General features: G+C 45.1%; 1 protein-coding gene across 1 annotated transcript in view; it reads left to right on the top strand.

The window, feature by feature from the left end:
* Positions 1-1338: 1338 nt before the first annotated feature.
* Positions 1339-18153, top strand: part of LOC117356964 (serine/threonine-protein phosphatase PP1-beta catalytic subunit-like) — a 168395-nt gene continuing 151580 nt past the window's right edge. The window contains 1 exon segment of the mRNA XM_033936984.1: positions 1339-1646. Within this exon segment, the coding sequence (XP_033792875.1) occupies positions 1595-1646 (52 nt within the window). The 5' untranslated portion in view covers positions 1339-1594.

Below are 18153 nucleotides of genomic sequence, written 5' to 3' on the forward strand. Positions count from 1 at the left end.
CAGTACATCTCCCCTCTTCCTTGCTCCCTCTCTTTCCTCCCCCTCTATATGCAAACTTTCTCCCTTCCTTCCATGTACATTTCCCCTCATATCCATATGCAGAATTTCTCCCTTTCTCTCTCTCTCTCTCTTTATCCAACCTAGCATCTGCCCGCCTCTCTCTTCTCCCCTCTCCCTGACACCCAATTTTGGGTAGCCAGAAATCCAAGTGGGTGGGCATAAGAACCCCACCCCTCAGGCAATCTAGTCTCTTCCTCTCCCACCTGGGTGATCTGGTCTTTCAACTCCTCTGTTGCCACCGCAACCCTGCTGGTGGTGCCGTTGGTTTAAGGCAGGGGTGTCCAATGTCGGTCCTCGAGGGCCGCAATCCAGTCGGGTTTTCAGGATTTCCCCAATGAATATGCATGAGATCTATGTGCATGCACTGCTTTCAATGCATATTCATTGGGGAAATCCTGAAAACCCGACTGGATTGCGGCACTCGAGGACCGACATTGGACACCCCTGGTTTAAGGGCTCTGCGCCCAGGCGGAAATAGGAAGCTGCATAAGAAGGGAAGCTTTTGGCTGAGCACCGCTTGCAACAGAATGGTTGCCGCTGATGTCGATTTTCCCAGGGGCCCGTTTGAAAACAAAAAAAGGCGGAGTCGTCTGTTGTTTCTTCAGCGGGCCCCCCTGAATGGTTTGGGCCCTAAACACGTGCCTAATGGGCCTACCCATTAATCCGGCCCTGCCCCAGGGCACTCTGCTCCCCATTAAGTGTGGTCTACTTGTTAGAGCAGCTGCCTCAGCACAGAGGTTGTGAGTTTAATTCCCACTGCAGCTCCTTGGCACTCTGGGTCACTTAACACTTTGCCCCAGGTACAAAATAAGTACCAGTGTAAAATATACAAACATCTTTGATTGTGCAAACCACAGAAAAAGCGGTATATCAAGTCCCATCCCTCTCCTACACCTTTACTTTCAAAAATTAAGTTTACAAACCACTTACAAAGGCAAATGGACTAGCTGAGAATTACCTATTCTTCCTGGAAGTAAAAAGTAAGATGTAAGGAGCTATTGTTTTGCTTTCAGCGAAGCTGCTCCTGCTGAACCACCAACACCCCTTGCTTAATCTACCTAATTGTGGAGCTGGCCCTGATAAGGAGGCAATTTATTGTAGAATTATGTGAAATATGAGCGGGGTTGAACAGTTAGTTGCACGAGGAGGGAATTAGTACAGGATTATCTGATGCGTGAGCGGCCTTAGGTGGTACAGTAGTACCCGTGCGAGGAGCAGACCGCTGTAGAGTTATTTGGAGTATGACCAGGGCGGTACTCTTTTTGCGTGAGGTGGAAGCAGCTCTTGCGCATGCGCCGTGCCTGCAGTGGCGGAGAGGCGGTTTGCGCTGCCAGGCTCGGAGCGGAGGTGGCCGTGGATTATTTTTGGTGCGCCGCTGTGTGGCAGCGGGAAGGCGGGGGAGAGGAGGGGATTGCTCGCCGGCTGGTTGCGGCGTAGGCGCTCGGAGCGCCGCCTCTCTTTCTTCGCAGCTGGAGTTTTTCTTTTTTATTTATTTTTTTTAATAAGCCTGCCAGGGTGTTTTATTCGGTGCAAAATGGCGGATGGAGAGCTGAACGTTGACAGCCTTATTACCAGGCTGCTCGAAGGTGAGTCGCCGTCAGGGATACGTTTAATGGGGTTGTGTGTAAGGAGTGAGGCGCCTTTTCTCTCTCTCAGGATAATGGTCAGGAAAATCCTGGTAGGGCGAGGAAGCGATGACGAAGAGAAACCGAGGGTAAACCAGGCGGAGAAGAGGGAGGCAGGCAGTCGACGTGGGGCCCTGCGTTGTGGAGAATGGCGCCGTAATTGGGGGGGGGGGGGGAATAACATCTGCAGTCCCGGCAGATTAAGTGAGGTGACATATTGTAATACGCTGCTGTAACTTCAATGTAGAATATAGGGATACGAAGGTCCTATGCCATTCTCTCTACTGTCCCATTTAGCAAAGGACCTTACCGGGGGAAATTATTTGGGCGGCTATTCCAGTACGGTTTCCCTTAGGGAATAACGTTTTTAGATTTCACGACTACAGTACCTCAGTACGCGCCCCTCTTGTAAATGTTTCTTGGGGGTGTGTGTGTGTGGGGAGGGGTATTGTCCCCTCTAATGGCGGAAACTCGGTTGAAACCCGAAGATGGAGTCCTGTCTTTTGTCATACATGTTTGGCATTCTTGCCGCCGGCCGTGAAAGGAACATGGTGGCTGTGCCGTGGAAAGTGACCACTGTCAGTCTTGTCTTTCATTTTTTTTTTTTATTGCAAAGGTTTTAGAATGATGGTGTGGTTTGTGGGCGGGGCCTCCTCATTTAAGTTTGTTTGTTTTCTTTTTTAGATCTATCATGTTTTCCTTGTTCTTAATGTAGTTTCTTGCTCTGCATGGTTTTCCGTATTGGTACTTTATCTGGTTTTGCAGTCTGATTTCTGTACCTCTTTCATTCTTTACCGTGCACACTTTTTAATTTGCGGCTGTAGGCGTAAACTGCATACAGTAGTTGATTTTCTGGGCAAATTACCCCCCCCCCCCACACACACACCCACACACCCGGCTAAGGTTAATCTTAGCAGATCAATTCTGTAGTGATTTATTCTGTTATAATTAGTTTTCTGTTTGTTTGTTTTTTTAATATACCGTGCTTTGAGCACTTCTATTTTGGAAAAGCGTGAGTGAGTGTACGTACATAAATAAATGGTCCTAGGAGCAAACTTCTATATATGGCCATTTCTGAGAGGAGTCAGACTGTAGAAAATGTGTTTTTCTAGGGAAGTTTTTACAAGTTGCCCTTGGCTTTAATTTTCTTTCTTTTTTTTTTTTTTTTATGAAAATGAGAAGTTGAAACTTTGTTTACTACAGTATCTGCGTTTTTATATCACTTGGTGGTTAATTCTCCTATATAAAACATGACTTGATGCAAGGAAAATCTATATGTTTCTGTTCCATAGTTGTTGCCTTTTGCTGTGACATGATGTGTGAGTAGCATTCTTAATTGCCACCCTGCAACAATATGTACTTATGGTTTTGTTAAGCGATGTAAACGTAGATATTGTAGTTAAAAATACGTTTCGTTTTTTACTAGGGAAATATATTTCGATTAGCTTTCTAGAGCTAACTTTCATCTAGTAAAAAAAAAAAGTGAGTTAGTAATGCGGAGGATGTTTTCTTCTCTATATACAAGTAAATTATGGGCCATGATTCTGAGTCATTTTATTATTATCTAAAGTAAATGTAGCTTTGAGATGCTAGTCAGAAAGGTATTGCTGTAGTTCAGTAAAAAGATGTCACCTATAATTATTTGTTGGTCTTTTATTCTGTATATCTAAAAGCAATTGATGGAGTCATGAAGAATTTTAGTCCTGACACACAGAAACCTTTTCTTCAGATCAATTCCAGAACTGAAGTTTGATATCCCCATCAAGGAATACATGCAAGTTTAGCTATCAGCAATTACTGTTAAAACAATATGACTTCTAGAATTCTACTGCATCTTACTTGCTTATCTACTTTGCTGTAGTATATAATCAAGTAAGGGCTCCTTTTACGAAGCCGTGTTAGCGGCTTTAGCGCGCACGACTTTTAATCATGCCCGCTAACCCCTGCGCTAGCTGAAAAACTACCGCCTGCTGAGGAGGAGGTGGTAGCGGCTTGCGCGTCCGGCGGTTTAGCGTGCGTTAAACCGCTAATGCGCCTTCGTAAAAGGAGCCCTAAGTTTTGCATCATGTTGTTAAATAGGTGTTTTTGATGAGCTGAGAATCTTTGCATTGTCTGTTTAAACTTATTAAATTACTCATTTAAAAGTGAAGATTTTTATTGGTGATCAATTTTTAATTCATTATTTTGTGGTATTCTCTACCTATTAAATATGTTCAAAATTGATATTTCTGAGATACTAATTGATTTCCTCAGCCTTATATGCTTTTATACAGTATTTTGAGGTTGATATTTTTAAAACATCAAATGCTTAGGTATTTTTAACAAGTAAAAAATCAATTATAAAAGAGAAGTATTTTGATTGCTTTGATAAAGGGAACAACTGGTATTTCCTTAGCAACAGCAGCAGATGAACACAGAGACCAATGGGATAGCACACATCTACCAGCAGGTGGAGATAGAGAAACTGATTAACAGGTGGTCCTATTGGCTGGCACGCCTCCTGCATCTTCAGTATGCTCTATAGTGTTCTCCCCAGAAATTTTTTCCAGCCGGGTGGCATGAAAAAGTAGCCGGGTGGGGCGGGACAGGGAACTCTCAAGCTTTTTTTATTCCGGCACACTAAATGCAGCAAATGTTTTTCATGGCTGGAAAAAATTTCTGGGGAGAACACTGATGCCGTTAGTTTTCAAGGTCCAATCACGTCAAATAATGATGCTTATCTGGGTAGTTGTATAATAAAAAGAATGGATAAGATAACAAGAGAAGTGAAATTGTCATGAATCAGAGGGATACATACCCTGTAGGTCCTAAAAGCAGGCTTGTGGATTAGATATAAACTATGAAGGCAGTGGCATACCTAGCATATGTGCCAACCGAGGCCCATAATTTTTTGACACCCCACCATCTGTATGAAAAACATGATTTTTACTAACAATCCACACATTACACAAGAGTGTACCTAGGAAAAGGCATCATCTTACATATTGCAGTGAGCAGTACATCAATACACCCATTGTAAAACTAAACAAGCCAGACTAGTACAGATCAATCCTACACAGTCAATCCTAGCTGAAAACCATGTCTTTCGAACACACCTTCGCCTAGTATGGAATATGTAATCACAAACTAACCCCTCTCCCTTTTACAAAACTGTAATGTGGTTTTTAGCCATGGTGGTAACAGTTCAGACTCTCAAAGAATTCTGAGCAATTGCCACCATGGCCGGTGCTAAAAAAAAAACGCTCTACAGTTTTGTAAAAGGGGTGATAAAATAGAAAAATGTAGACAAAGGTTAAATTGAACCACCAAGAAGCTGGACTCTGCATACAATGCAACACCACGGAAACAGCAATGCATCTCCCCTAAAGCAAAAAAATAAATATAATTTTTTTCTACATTGTCTTCTCTGGTTTCTGCTTTCTTCATAGTCTTGACACTCTCTTCTTTTCATCCACTGTCTACCCTCTCTCTGCCCCTTCTATATGGCATCTTCTCTCCTTGTATTCCCCTTCCATCTCTCCCTTCACCCCTATTATTCTGGCATCTATCTTCTTGCCTTCCCTCCTTCAATGGTCTGGCATCTCTCTCCTCTTCTTCCTTTCCCTCTCCCACACCCCCATGGTCTGGCATTTCACTCTTTCCTCTCACTTCCATCAGCATCTGCCCCTTTTTTTTTCCCTCCAACCCAATTCCATCCAGTATCCTTCCCCCTTATGTCTCTCTCTCCTTTCCCTGCACACCAATTCCATCAGCATCTGCCCCCTTTCTCTCCCTCCACCACCATTCCATACCACCGTGACCTCCTTTTTCTCCCTCCACCACCCTTCTATACTCCTCTCTCACTCCAAACCAGCAAGGTCCCATGATGACTGCTTCTGTTTCCTCTGCCTCTGGAAGATGTAAGTGACGATGGAGGGGGTGGGCCGGCAGACACAGGGAGTTGCAGCAAGGTTCCGCAATGACTGCAGCTGCCGGTTCTCCCCTTCCGACGTCACTTAACGTCTTCCGGAGGCAGAGGCGGCAAATGCAATCATCGCGGGACCTTCCTGCACTTCAGTGCGGCTGCTGACTCTGCTTCAGAATAAGTACGGCAGCCGTGCTGAGGTGCAGGAGCCATTTAGAGCAGCTTGGAAGGTTCTGGATCCAGGTGGCTGTGTACCCCCCTAGGGCTGGCACCCGTGGCGGTCTGCCACTGAATGAGGGGACAAAAAATAATAGAAAGAATGGATAACTTGACTGATTTAGACATGTCATACAATTATAACCACAAAAATGTCATAAAATATAATTCTAAACTCAAAAGACTCCAGATAAAAAGCAGACTATAGAAAGGAAACCAGAAAAGTCCAAACCCATAGTACTAAGATCCAAATGCTAAAATCGGACATGTCCATTACGAAGAGACGTGTGGATCACTGCTAATTATAACGAGTGAGTCTTTAAAATATGAGACAGTAACGGATAGCCAGACCTGGTGGACGGAAGTGACAAATACTGGAGCCAAAACCAGAGCACTGTGATGCAACTTGAATATGGTTACCTATTTATACTTTTGAATAAAATTGCAATAAGAACATGTCATAGAAAAAAATAAATAATGTGTAAACTAAAAACCAAGAGCAACATATTGTAACACCAAACTCAGAATTAATGAAACAACATGCTAAAAGAAGTTAACCCCCCCCCCCTCACTGCACCACTTGATAAAACTAAGGAGTGATGTTCTAGAGCAGGGGTGCCCACACTTTTTGGGCTTGCGAGCTACTTTTAAAATGACCAAGTCAAAATGATCTACCAACAATAAAAATTTTTTTAAAAACCACAAAGCACACTGTACGCAGAGAAAATGTTAATAATCATTCCTATTCTGGGTTTTTTTCAAAGAGGTCAAAGTAGATGACTCTATGCACTGTCACCTCAGTAACAACCATACCCCCCCTCCCTTTTTACTAAACCACGATAGCAGTTTTTAGCGCAGGGAGCTGCGCTGAATGCCCAGCGCTGCTCTTGACGCTCATAGGCTCCCTGCGCTAAAAACCGCTATTGCGGTTTAGTAAAAGGGGACCATAGTGTAAAATATAGACAGCAGATATAAATTCAGACACATTTTGATCAGTAAATTTAAAATCAAATCATTTTTCCTACCTTATTGTCTGGTGATTTCATGAGTCTCTGGTTGCACTTTCTTCTTCTGATTGTGTGCATCCAATCTTTCTTCCCTTTTTTCAGCCTGTATGCTTCCTCTCCTCCTGACCTCATTCCCCCTCCCACCCCCAACTTTTCTTTCCTCTCTTCCTGCTCTTTCTTTCTCTCTTCATTCCCTCTTTCTTTCTCTCTTCATGCCCCCTTTCTTATTTTCTGTTTCTCTTCCTTCCCTCTTACTTTATTTCTCCTTGCCCTCCCCCAAGCCACTGCCAGTGTCACCGCCATCGGGGAACATGCCCCCCCCCAAGCTCTTCCTACTTCGGGCTGACCAGCATTCCTCTCCCTGATGTCAATTCTGCCGTTGGAGAAGAAGGCTGATCGGCCCAAGATCACAATCGATTGGGAGAAATGCTGCCGGGTTCTGCCTTCGCTGAAACTGAAAGTAGGCAGGACCCGGCAGCAAGAAGAGCAAATGGAAAGTTTCACTGACCTGTCTCCTGCCTTAGCCCATAGCGAACTTATGCTTCGGGGATCTAACATGTGCGTGCCGGCTTCCCTTCTCTTCCCTCCCCCTGGACATAACTTCCGGTTTCGGAGGGAAGAGAAGGGAAGCCGGCATGCACACGTTAGAGCCCCGGAGCATAAGTTCGCTACGGGCTAAGGTGAAATCTTCAAGCTGGCTTTTTTTTTTTTTTTTAAATGTTGAGCAGCAGCGGCGGCAGCAAAATATAGCTGGGCGGTCATCTAACTTACCTGGGTAGACCGCCCAGCTGAAAGGCCCTAGGGAGAACACTGCTCTATCTCCCAGCAGGTGATGGTCGCTATTCAACTAGCTCCTGGATTCTGGCTGTGACTGGAAAATTATTTTCTCCTGTTTAGGTTTCTCTTCAGTGAGATGGCAATTTTATTCTCCTGTTGAGGTTTCTCTTCAATGAAATGGCAATTTTATTCTCCTGTTGAGGTTTCTCTTCAGTGAGACAGGGGTGTCCGGCTGAACGGTGCCGGCTTTAGGGGTTACACCTGGGCCCTCCCTGCCTCACCCTCCCTCCAATAATAGAGGTCTGACTGTGTCTCGATTTTTCTTCTTTCCCTCATAGTGCTGAGCAACCAGCATCTCCTGGCACTGAACAAAGTTGTGAGTATATGTTTTATTTGCACTTCTTTTCTGGTTTCTGGTTGTGGTGGAGCTGCGGGTTCGGTGTGAGTCTACAGAAGGAATATGTTTTTTATCAAATGCTATATTTTGTAGAGTTGTGGAAATGGTTTAGTGACTTTACATTTGTATGAAGTTTATTCAGTAAAGGGCTTCGGATGTATGGATAGAGAAGCTCTGTTGACAGAACTAGTGCCTTCCCGCGTGTTGTAGGTGTGCACTTGTTTTCATACTATGGCTGCAGCGCCACAGCGGTAGTGGGATTTCTCCCCGAGGCGGACTTTCCTTGGCAGTTCCCGCAGCCAGGTGGAGGTAAATATTTGGACGGCTCCGGGTGTGTTCTTCCCATAGCTGGTTCCTGACTGAGCGCAAGAGGCGTGTGCTTATTTTCCTAAGTTGAGAACGAAGCAGCATTCCTTTATTTCTCTCCAATGTTTATTTTAAGCATTTTATACCATGATAGTGGGAAAAATATTTTAATGGTTGGCTCCGGGTAGGTTTTTAATGCATTGTTGATAGAGCCAGCTCATTTCAGCATGAAACAGGCACGCGCTTGGGTCTCCGGCAGTGTTCACGGAGTTTATTTTGCAGCTGACTTAGGTCACTATCCTGCGGCTTCCCTGTTTTCGGGGTTCTATGAATCAGGAGTGTTTCAACAGCTTTTGCCACTGTTGCGGTGATACACCTTATGTGTGTGTTTCCCCACTCTCTGCTTGAAAAGACTTAACTACTTTAATTGCGACTGTACTGTTATGACTCACGGTGCTTAAGAAAGAGATTCTGCCCTGTGCTCAGCCGCCCAATCTCGTTTTTTTTGCTGTTATGGGTCGGCAGAAGGCAAATTTCTGCACAGTGATGGCAGCGGCATGAGAGTACCCTGTGTTTCATATGGGTATCTTCTTCTCTCTCTCGGTGCCCCTGAAGGCTGAGTCTATGTAGATTTAGATGTTTTCTTATTCTTTGTGCCTCTGTGCAGCGCTGTGTGTGTCTGATAGCACTAAAGCGCTGTGTATGTCTGGTAGCACTATAGAATTGATTTCCTGAACTGTCTTTTCTATTTCTAGTGTGCCAGGGACTGCAAGTTTCAAAGCTTCTCGCACAGATTTCTCAGGTCGCCATCTTCTCATGGCACCTGCTAGTCAGTCCCTCAAACTGGCAGGAAGAGCTGTGTGGCTCCTTCTAACCAGGAACAAGTTACCTATTCTCCCAAACCCACAGAGTAGCAAATGCTATGTGGCTGTTGGAATCATCCCTGAAGCTCTCTTTAGGGATGTAAGCTTTATCTGATAACAATTAGGTTGCAGATTGTTTCCCATGGAGCGGTCAATGCAGCTTCTAGATTATGTCCAGTACGTCTTCACGTAGTAAGTTTTTGGCTAACATTACATGGAGTTAGTACTGTTTTCAGAATTCCAACATACTCCATCTTACATCACAAAGCTGGATTTTTTTTCTGGGAAAGTTCCTTTCTTCTTCCAGAATTTACAGCTCTAGTCCAGCCATTCCCCGACTGTCTGCTCTTCATTCCTCTGGTAACTCTTTATGCTTTCTCTTGAGGGGGGAGACACTATGATGTCAGGTCAGGGGGCTTTGGGCATTTTTCAGGATGCTTGCAACTTTGGATCCTCCTCCCATTTCAGATTCTTTCTTGGAGTCACCATGTATTGAGCTTCCAAAGGTTACGTTCATTTGTACGAGACCCCTTTTAAGTGTTACTGGTACTCAGGGCAGTAGTTTTAGTTCTTCCAGAACTAAGGGAAGTTATTCCATTTACTTCATAGTGCCTAAGATGGGGGAATTGGTCAGACGGGGGCTGGATCTCATTCTGGTAAATTAGTTTCTCAGAGTTAGACATTTCCAGAGAAAAACTGAGAATATTTACAATTTCCCTATGGACACTGAATTTGCACTATCTTCGCTTAGCTCTCATCGAGCAGCGTTATCAGTTTTGGCAGATGCCATTTGGCTCCATGAACATTTTAGAAAATGAGGGCAGTAGTGGTGTTTTGGGTCAAACAGGAGATTCAGGTACTTTTCTTTCTTAGACGACTGCTTGATTCGGATGTCTTCCAGCCAGGTCAATTTGTCAGACACAAACGGGTGATTTCTTTTATTTGAACTTCTTTTCTTCAATTTTTTGGATGTGAATCTTCAAATTTCCAAAGAGCTCTTTTCTCCTGTACTAATTATTGGAATATCAGGGGATGTTGTTCACGTAGGAGAGGAATGTGCTTCTTCCCAGAGACTGGGGCGACAGGTTACAGTCTCAGGTTTGCCTTCCTCAGTCACCAAGAGCAAGAGTATGGGATTCTGTACAGGTTCTAGGATCTATGGTGGTGACTCCACTGGGAACTTCGGCTCCCTTTCACATGAGAACGCTACAGCAGTCGCTTTTGTTCCAGTGGTTCCCAGTGTCTCAAGGCTCCAATTGTAGTATCTAGTAGGCTCCTCAAGCATCGCTCAATATATTTTGGTGGCTCAGTGAGATTAATCTTTTCAAAGGCATGCCTCAGTCTTTGCTGGACTGGCTCAAAGTCGCCAATCATCCCAGGCTGTCGGTTGGAGGACTCAGTGCCTTCCATCCTCAGTGCAAGGAGTCAGTACTTGTTCATTCTTCTGGACTGAAGCACAATCAGGTTACCATTTCAGGAGTTTCAGACCATTCTTCCGGAATGACGATAAAGGTCTTTTAGGACAGTGTTATGACTGTGATATTTCTCTATAGCCAGGAAAATACGTGATGTACTTAGTTGGCGAGTAACATAATGGTTCTACTTCAATGGGTGGAATGTCATCTTCCTCTTCTGTCAGCACATCATTTTACAGGACAGGAAAAGGGTTTAGATAGACTTTCTCACCACAAAATCTCAGCATGGACCATCTATTGCAGTGGTCTCAAACTCGCGGCCTGGGGGCCACATGCGGCCCACCAGCTACTATTTTGAGGCCCTTGGTATGCTTATCATAATCACAAATGTAAAATAAAACAGTTTCTTGATAATGTCTCTTTAGCTATAAATGACAATATTATTATTAAGACTTAGCCAAAAGGAAAGATTTATAAACTATAAAGAGTTTTACCTCATGCAAAATTGTCATTTCTTTAATAAGACATTAACTATTTTTTTTCTGAGGCCCTCCAAGTACCTACAAATCCAAAATGTGGCCCTGCAATGGGTTTGAGTTTGAGACCACTGATCTACTGTATGTTAAAAGGTACAGCGCTGTGTACGCCTTGCAGCGCTTTAGAAATAATAAATTGTAGTAGTAGTAAAATCTTCTACATCCTGGAAATTGGGAACTATTTGCTCAGGCGTTCCAGCTCTTTGTATATAGGTGAGATCTCCTAGAACTAGACCTCATGGCCTTGTCTCGAAATTCAAAGCTTCCTAGCTTCTTCAGCAGACACAGGGAGTGACAGTCAGAGGGGCTAGCAGCGTTGCTTCTTTCTCGCCTGTTTTCTCTTTTTAAGTGTTTTCCCCTGGCTGATGGTTGGATGGATCTGCCATCTCAAGCTCGCTTTCAGGGCGCAGTAGAGAATCTCCAGATTGGCTGCACCATCCTTGCTGTGCGGATCTGATGAGACTTTCGACGGCCGAACTGTTGAGATTCCTGGTATCTCCGGATTTACTCACCTAGGGTCCAATCAACATGGATATTCATCCTACTTTTATATTACGACCTAGCTTTTGAAAAGTCATGGCTGACGTGTAAGAGTTATGCGAAGCAGGTTATTTCTTCTCTTCTCCAGGCGATACAGACGTCTTCACCTGTGGCTTATGCTTCCTTTTGGAGGCTTTTCCTTTTTTGGGTACTTCTCAACATTGGCACCCTTCCAGAGTTCTATGATTTTATATTCTTTCTTTTTTGGCACAAGCATATTGCCAAAGGCTTAGAATTCAATTCCCTTCAGCTTCAAGTGACAATCTTAGCTTGTTACAAGGGCTAGGTATATCGCTCTTTGTTTACTTCTCAGCTTCATGTAGTTAAGTTCCTAAAAGGAGTACAGTATATTCGTACACCTCTTAAGAAGCCCTGTCCGGAGTACAGTCTTAAGGTACTTCTTCGCAGTTTGCAGAAGGCTTCGTTTCAACCTTGTCTTTTGAGACTCTAAAAGGCTGTGACGTTGAACACGGTGTTTCTTGTGGCCATGGCTTCAGCTCGGCAGTTTTCTGAGTTGCAGGCCTTGTACGGCAGGGATTCTTATTTCTGATTTACAAATTCTGGGGTATCAGTTCGGACAGTGCCACAATTTCTTTCTAAGGTGGTGTCATCCTTTCTTTTATGCCGCTCTCACTTTTCCTTCCTTCCTGGGAGGAGGAATGGGGAGGCAAGCTTTTCATCACTGTATTTTTTAAAAGTACATAGCATTCTCCGCAATCTGTAGATTTCTAATGACTTTTAGTCATTTAGATCGCCTCTTTTTCAAGGGATGTGACAAATGTATGGCAGCGTCCAAAGCCTCTATCGCTTGAAGGGTCAAGGAGGACATTCTTTACGCTTACTTGGTGGAAGAACTTCATGACCATTCAGCCAGAGTAATGGTGGTTACTTGGTCATAGTCCACAGGTTTTTTCCTTGGAGGAGTTTTGTCATGCTGCTACTTGGTCTTCCAAGAATACTTTATCTCAGCATTACCGGTTGGATGTGGGGGCGCATGTGGAGGCAGTGTTTAGTACTTGGTTGTTGCAGAGGCAGCATTTGCTTCCCACCCAGATTGAGGATTGCTTTGCTACATCCCATTAGTCTCTGGATTCATCTGCTGCTGTTGCTAAGTAAGGAAAAATTATGTTCTTACCTGTTAATTTTCTTTCTTTAGACACAGCAGATGGATCTAGAGCCCCACCCTTTCTGGATATTGACTGTCGTTTTTTTCTTTTCCAACTTTCAAAGTCTGTTATTCTTGATAGTTGTATTCTGTATTATTACCTTTTGAAATTTGTTATGGGAAAGAAGTTTTTTACATGCTAAGCATATTGATGGTTATGGTTGCTTGGGCAAGGAGCAATACTGAAGATGCAGGAGGTGTGCCAGCCAATAGGACCACCTGTTAATTAGTTTCTCTATCTCCACCTGCTGGTAGATGTGTGCTATCCCATTGGTCTCTGGATTCGTCTGCTGCGTCTAAAGGAAAGAAAACTAACAGGTAAGAACATAATTTTTCCTCCTTCTTCTGACTGTGCATCCAATATTTCTTCCCTTCTTTCAACCTCCTTTATGCTTCTTCTCCTCCAAACCTCATTCCCTCCCCAAATTTTTCTTCCTCTCTCCCTGCCCTCCTCCCCTTTCTTTCTTTCTCTCCGTCTTTCTTTCTGTCTTCCTGCCCCCTTTATTTCTGTATCTGTCTTTCTCTCTCTATGCCCCCTTTCTTTCTTTCTTTCTTTCTTTCTGTCTCCCTGACTTTCTCCATGCCCCCTTTCTGTCTGTCTCCCTGTCTGTCTCCCTGCCCTCCCCCAAGTCACCGCCGCCGCCATTAGGGAACAGGTCGCTGCCGTATAGAGGACACTGAAGCGCTGGGCCGACCAACCTCCCTTACCCAATGTCAATTCTAAGGTCGGAGAGGAAGTTCCGGGCCAGCCATGCAGCGATTGGCTGGCCTGGAACTTCCTCTCTGGTGTCAGAACTGATGTCGAATGGGGAAGGTTGGTCGACCTGGTGCTTCAGCATCCTTTTACAGGGTCGGGAAGCAGGTAGAATGGAAGGCAACGTGAATTTCCCTAGCAACAGCAGCAGATGAATCCAGAGACCAATGGGATAGCTCACATCTACCAGCAGGCGGAGATAGAGAAACTGATTAACAGGTGGTCCTATTGGCTGGCACTCCTCCTGTCTCATCAGTAATCTCTATCTCCCAGCAGGAAAAGGTTGCTATTCAACTAGCTCCTGAATTCTGGCTGTGGCTGGAACTTTATTTTCTCCTGTTGAGGTTTCTCTTCAGTGAGACTGCCATTCTGTTTCTCCTGTTGAGATTTCTCTTCAGTGAGACTGCCATTCTGTTTCTCCTGTTGAGATTTTCTCTTCAGTGAGCTGGCAGTGCTATTTCTCCTGTTGAGATTTTCTCTTCAGTGAGACAGGGGTGTCCGGCTGAACGATGCCGGCTTTAGAGGTTACACTTGGGCCCCCCCCCCCTTGTCCCTGCCTCACCCTCCCTCCATTGCTAGAGGGTCTGACTGGGTCTCAATTTTTTTCTTCTTTCCCTTCTCTGTAAAAAAAAAAAAGAGAGACCACAGTTGTTACATTCTGCCATGCTTTTGCTGCAAACTGGCTTCAACTGGCCCTAACAACTAGTTTGTGAGTATGTCTGGCTATAACGGTTGTTTGAACTTCAGGTTCTGTTTGGGAGTCTTAGTACTGTGGGTTCGGTCATCATACATTTAAGATATGGATATTTTATTGAGGCTAAGTTTTATGACTAGAAATCCATGGAGGGAGCCGGGACTTCCCGCCCTTTGCACGCGCTTTGTTTCCTTGTTGGTTACAGCGCAGCAGTAGCGATGCGATTTCATGCTCGTACTTGTTCTCATTGTTGGGTTTCAGTGCAGCAGTAGTCCTGTTTATTCTGAGGCTCTCTTTCATCAGTGTTTGTCACAGCCATGTGCAGCTGATTGTGCAGGTGCCGGTTTATAGCAGCGCGCATGAGATGAGATATGTGTTTTCCGGCGCTGGGGGCCGTTCTTCTGGTTATTCCCCGAGTCTGATTTTGCAGGGCTCGAATCCGACTAGGTTTCTAGGAGCGTTGATGCAGCGGCCACGTGTCAGCGAGAATCAGGCGTGCGCATGGGTCTCCGGCGATGGCGGGAGAGCTGCAGCGTTCCGGTAGTTTGTTTCCAGCTGACTTTGGTCAGGGTATGCCGGGGCTTCTCTCCTTTCCGGTTCAGACAAGTTGTATATGTTTCACCAGCTTTAGGACAAGTTTGGGCAGCTTTATATGTCTATGTCTGTGTTCCTGCTGTACTCCCTTGAAGGAAGCTGCTTGTTTAATCGGACTCTGGGGTTAGCACTCAAGGGGTTTACCAGAGAGACTCTGACCTGTGCTAGGTCACCCAGTCTCGGTTTGTCTCCAGACTGGGGCGACATACGGCAACTCACGGCACAGTGAGATCAGCAGTAAGATAGTGCCCTGTATTTCACACAGGTATCTCATTGTCTCTCTTGGGGTCCCTGCAGATTGAGCCTTTGTCTATTGGTAACTGTCCTTATTTGGGCCTCTGTGCTGAGCTGCATGTGTCTAGTAGTGGCACAGGATATTTATGCCTAAAGGTAGTACAAGCAGTTTCCAAGTTCGGGCTGTCTCTATGGGCATAATGACACTGCGCATATTCCTGCGGCCAGGACTCTCTTCTCTATTTCTGAGGGGGCCTGGACTTCAGATTTCCATGCTTATCACGCTGGTTTCTCCTGTCACCATTTTCTCATGACACATGCTAGACGGGCCCCCCCCGACCAGACAGAAAGGGCTGTACAGCTCCTTTTAACCAGGAGCCAGTTACCTATTCTATCAAACCCACGGAGGATCACGCACTATGTGGCTGTTAGCCTCATCCCTGAAGCTCTCATTAACGATGTGAGCTTTGTCTGATACCTGTAAGGATGCTGTTGTTTTCCACGGGGCGGTAGCTGCAGCATCTTGATTGAGTCTAGGACGTATTCACTTTAAAGGACATACGTATTTCGCTCATGTTGCATGGGGTTAGTACTGTTTTCATGGTTCCAGTATATTCCTCTTTACATTGTGAACCTTGATTTTTCCTAGGAGAATCTTCTTGCAGATCCTACAGTCTCATTCTGCCATTCCCTGACCTTCTGCACTTCATTCTGAGGGGATCTTGACTTCTTCCAATGACTCTTCAGGCTTTCTCATGAGGGAGAAGATACTATAATGTCAGGTCAGAGGGCTGTGAAGATTTTTCAGGATGCTTGCATCTTTACATTCTCCTCAGGTTTTCCAGTTCGTTCTTGGAGTCTCTATGTTTTGTGTTTCCCTTTTCAGTGTTACTGGTCCTCAGGACGGTTCTTGTAGTTCTTCGGGAACTAAGGGACGTTGTTCCACTTACTGCATGGTGCCCGAGATAGGGGGCATTGGGCAGGCTGGATCCCATTCTGCTAAATTAGTTTCTCGGGGTTACACATTTCTGCAGACAACCTGGGAGTATATTTACATTTTCTCTATGGACTCTGAATCGGCACTTGGTTTGCCTGCCTCTCTTGGAGCGGCGCTTTCGGTTTTGGCACATGCCATTTTGCCTACCCAAGGCTTCACGAACGTTTTAGGTGATGTGGGCGGTGGTACCGTTTTGGCGCTACCAGGCGATTCATCTAATTTCTTCTTGACTGCCTGCTTGATTCGGACGACTTCCAATCTGACCTTTTGACTGACACGAAAAGGGTGATATCTTTTCCTCAGTTCTTTACACGTGCATCTTTTAATTTGCACAGCACTCTTTTCTCCTGTACTATTTATAGGTATATCGGGGTGATGTTTTTATTCATATAGGAGAGACATGTGTTTCTTTCCGGAGACTTGGGCGTGGGGTCTCGGTCTCAGATTGGTATTCTTCTTCGCTTACCATGACCAAGAGTATGGGATTCTGTACAGTTTCTGGGATCCATATTGCTGACTCCACTGGGGACTTCGGCTTGCTTTCCCCTTCTTACGCTACAGCAGTCGCTTTTGTTCCGGTGGTTCCTGGTATCTCAGGGCACCAATTATTTGGTATGCTCCTCCTGCATCACTCTGTATGATTTGGTGGCTCAGCGCGATTTCTCTTTTCTTTTGCTGGACTATCTCATGACCACCGACCATCCCGGGCTGTCGGGTTGGGGGGCTCCGTGGCTTCCATCCTCAGCTCCTGGAGTCTGGTCTTCAGAGGCGACTCAGTACTTGTTCATTCTTCTGCTCTTGAGCAGGGTCAGGCTACCTTTCTGGAGCTTCAGATCATTCTTCCGGATTGCCGCTGAGGGTCCTTTTGGTCAGTATTAGGATGGGGGTATTTCTCTACTGCTTGGGCAGTAAGTGTTGTACTCATTGGCAGGTGAAGTTGTTCTGCTTCGATGGGTGGACTCTCATCTTCGTCTTCTGTTGGCAGATCCTTTTATGGATCAGGATAAGAGTTTGGATAGACTTTCTCTCCGCGGAATCTGAGCATGACCCATTTCTTGTATGTTACAGTGTACAGTGCTGTGTACGCTCTGGAAAGTGTGCATTTAGTAATAGTGTAATCTTCTGCATCCTGGATATTGAGATTTGTGGCTCAAGCGTTCTAGCTCTTTTTATGGAAGTGAGATCTGCTTGACCTAGACCTCATGGCCTCGTCTCTCAATTCTAAGCTTCCTAGCTTCTTTGGCGGGCCCAGGGAGTGGGAGTTAGAGGGGGTAGCTGCATGGCTCCTTTCTCGCTTCTGCCTTCTCTTTTTCAGTGTTTTCCACTGGCTGATGATGGCTTGGATTTGCCACGTCGAGCTCGCTTTCCGGGCACAGTATTTGTAGAATCTCTGGATTGGCAGCGCCATCCTTACTTTGCGGATTTGATGAGTCTTTCGACAGCCGGACTAAGAAGTTTCCTGGTATCTCCGGCTTTGCTCGCCTAGGGTCCGTTCAACATGGATATTTGTACTACTTTAGTATTACGACCTAGTTTTTTGAAAAATCTTGGCTGACGTGTAAGGATTATGCGAAGCAGGTTGTTTCTTCTCTTATCCAGGTGCTACGGACGTCTTCTCCTGTGGCTTCTGCTTCCTTTTGGAGGTTTTTCCTTTCTTGGGTGCTTCTTAACGTTTGAACCACTCCAGAGTTCCTTTTTGGCACAGGTGTATTGCCGAGGGCTTAGCGTTCAATTCCCTTCAGCTTCTAGTGCCATTCTTGCTTGTTACAAGGGCTAGGTATATTGCTCTTCGCTTACTTCTCAGCTTCATGTAGTTCAGGTCCTAAACAGAGTGCGGTATATTCATGCGCCTCTTAGAAAGCCCGGTTTGGAGTACAATCTTCACGTACTTCTTCTCAGTATATCGAAGGCTTCATTTCATCCTTGTCTTTTGGGACTCTAAAGAGCTGTGCCGTTGAACATGGGGTTTCTTGTGGCCATGGCTTCAGCTCTGCAGTTTTCTATGTTGCAGGCCTTGTTCAACGGGGATTCCTATTTCTGATTTCCGAAATATGGGGTATCAGTTCGGA

This window comes from Geotrypetes seraphini, chromosome 3 (assembly GCF_902459505.1).
Source record: "Geotrypetes seraphini chromosome 3, aGeoSer1.1, whole genome shotgun sequence".
Lineage (NCBI taxonomy): Eukaryota > Metazoa > Chordata > Amphibia > Gymnophiona > Dermophiidae > Geotrypetes > Geotrypetes seraphini.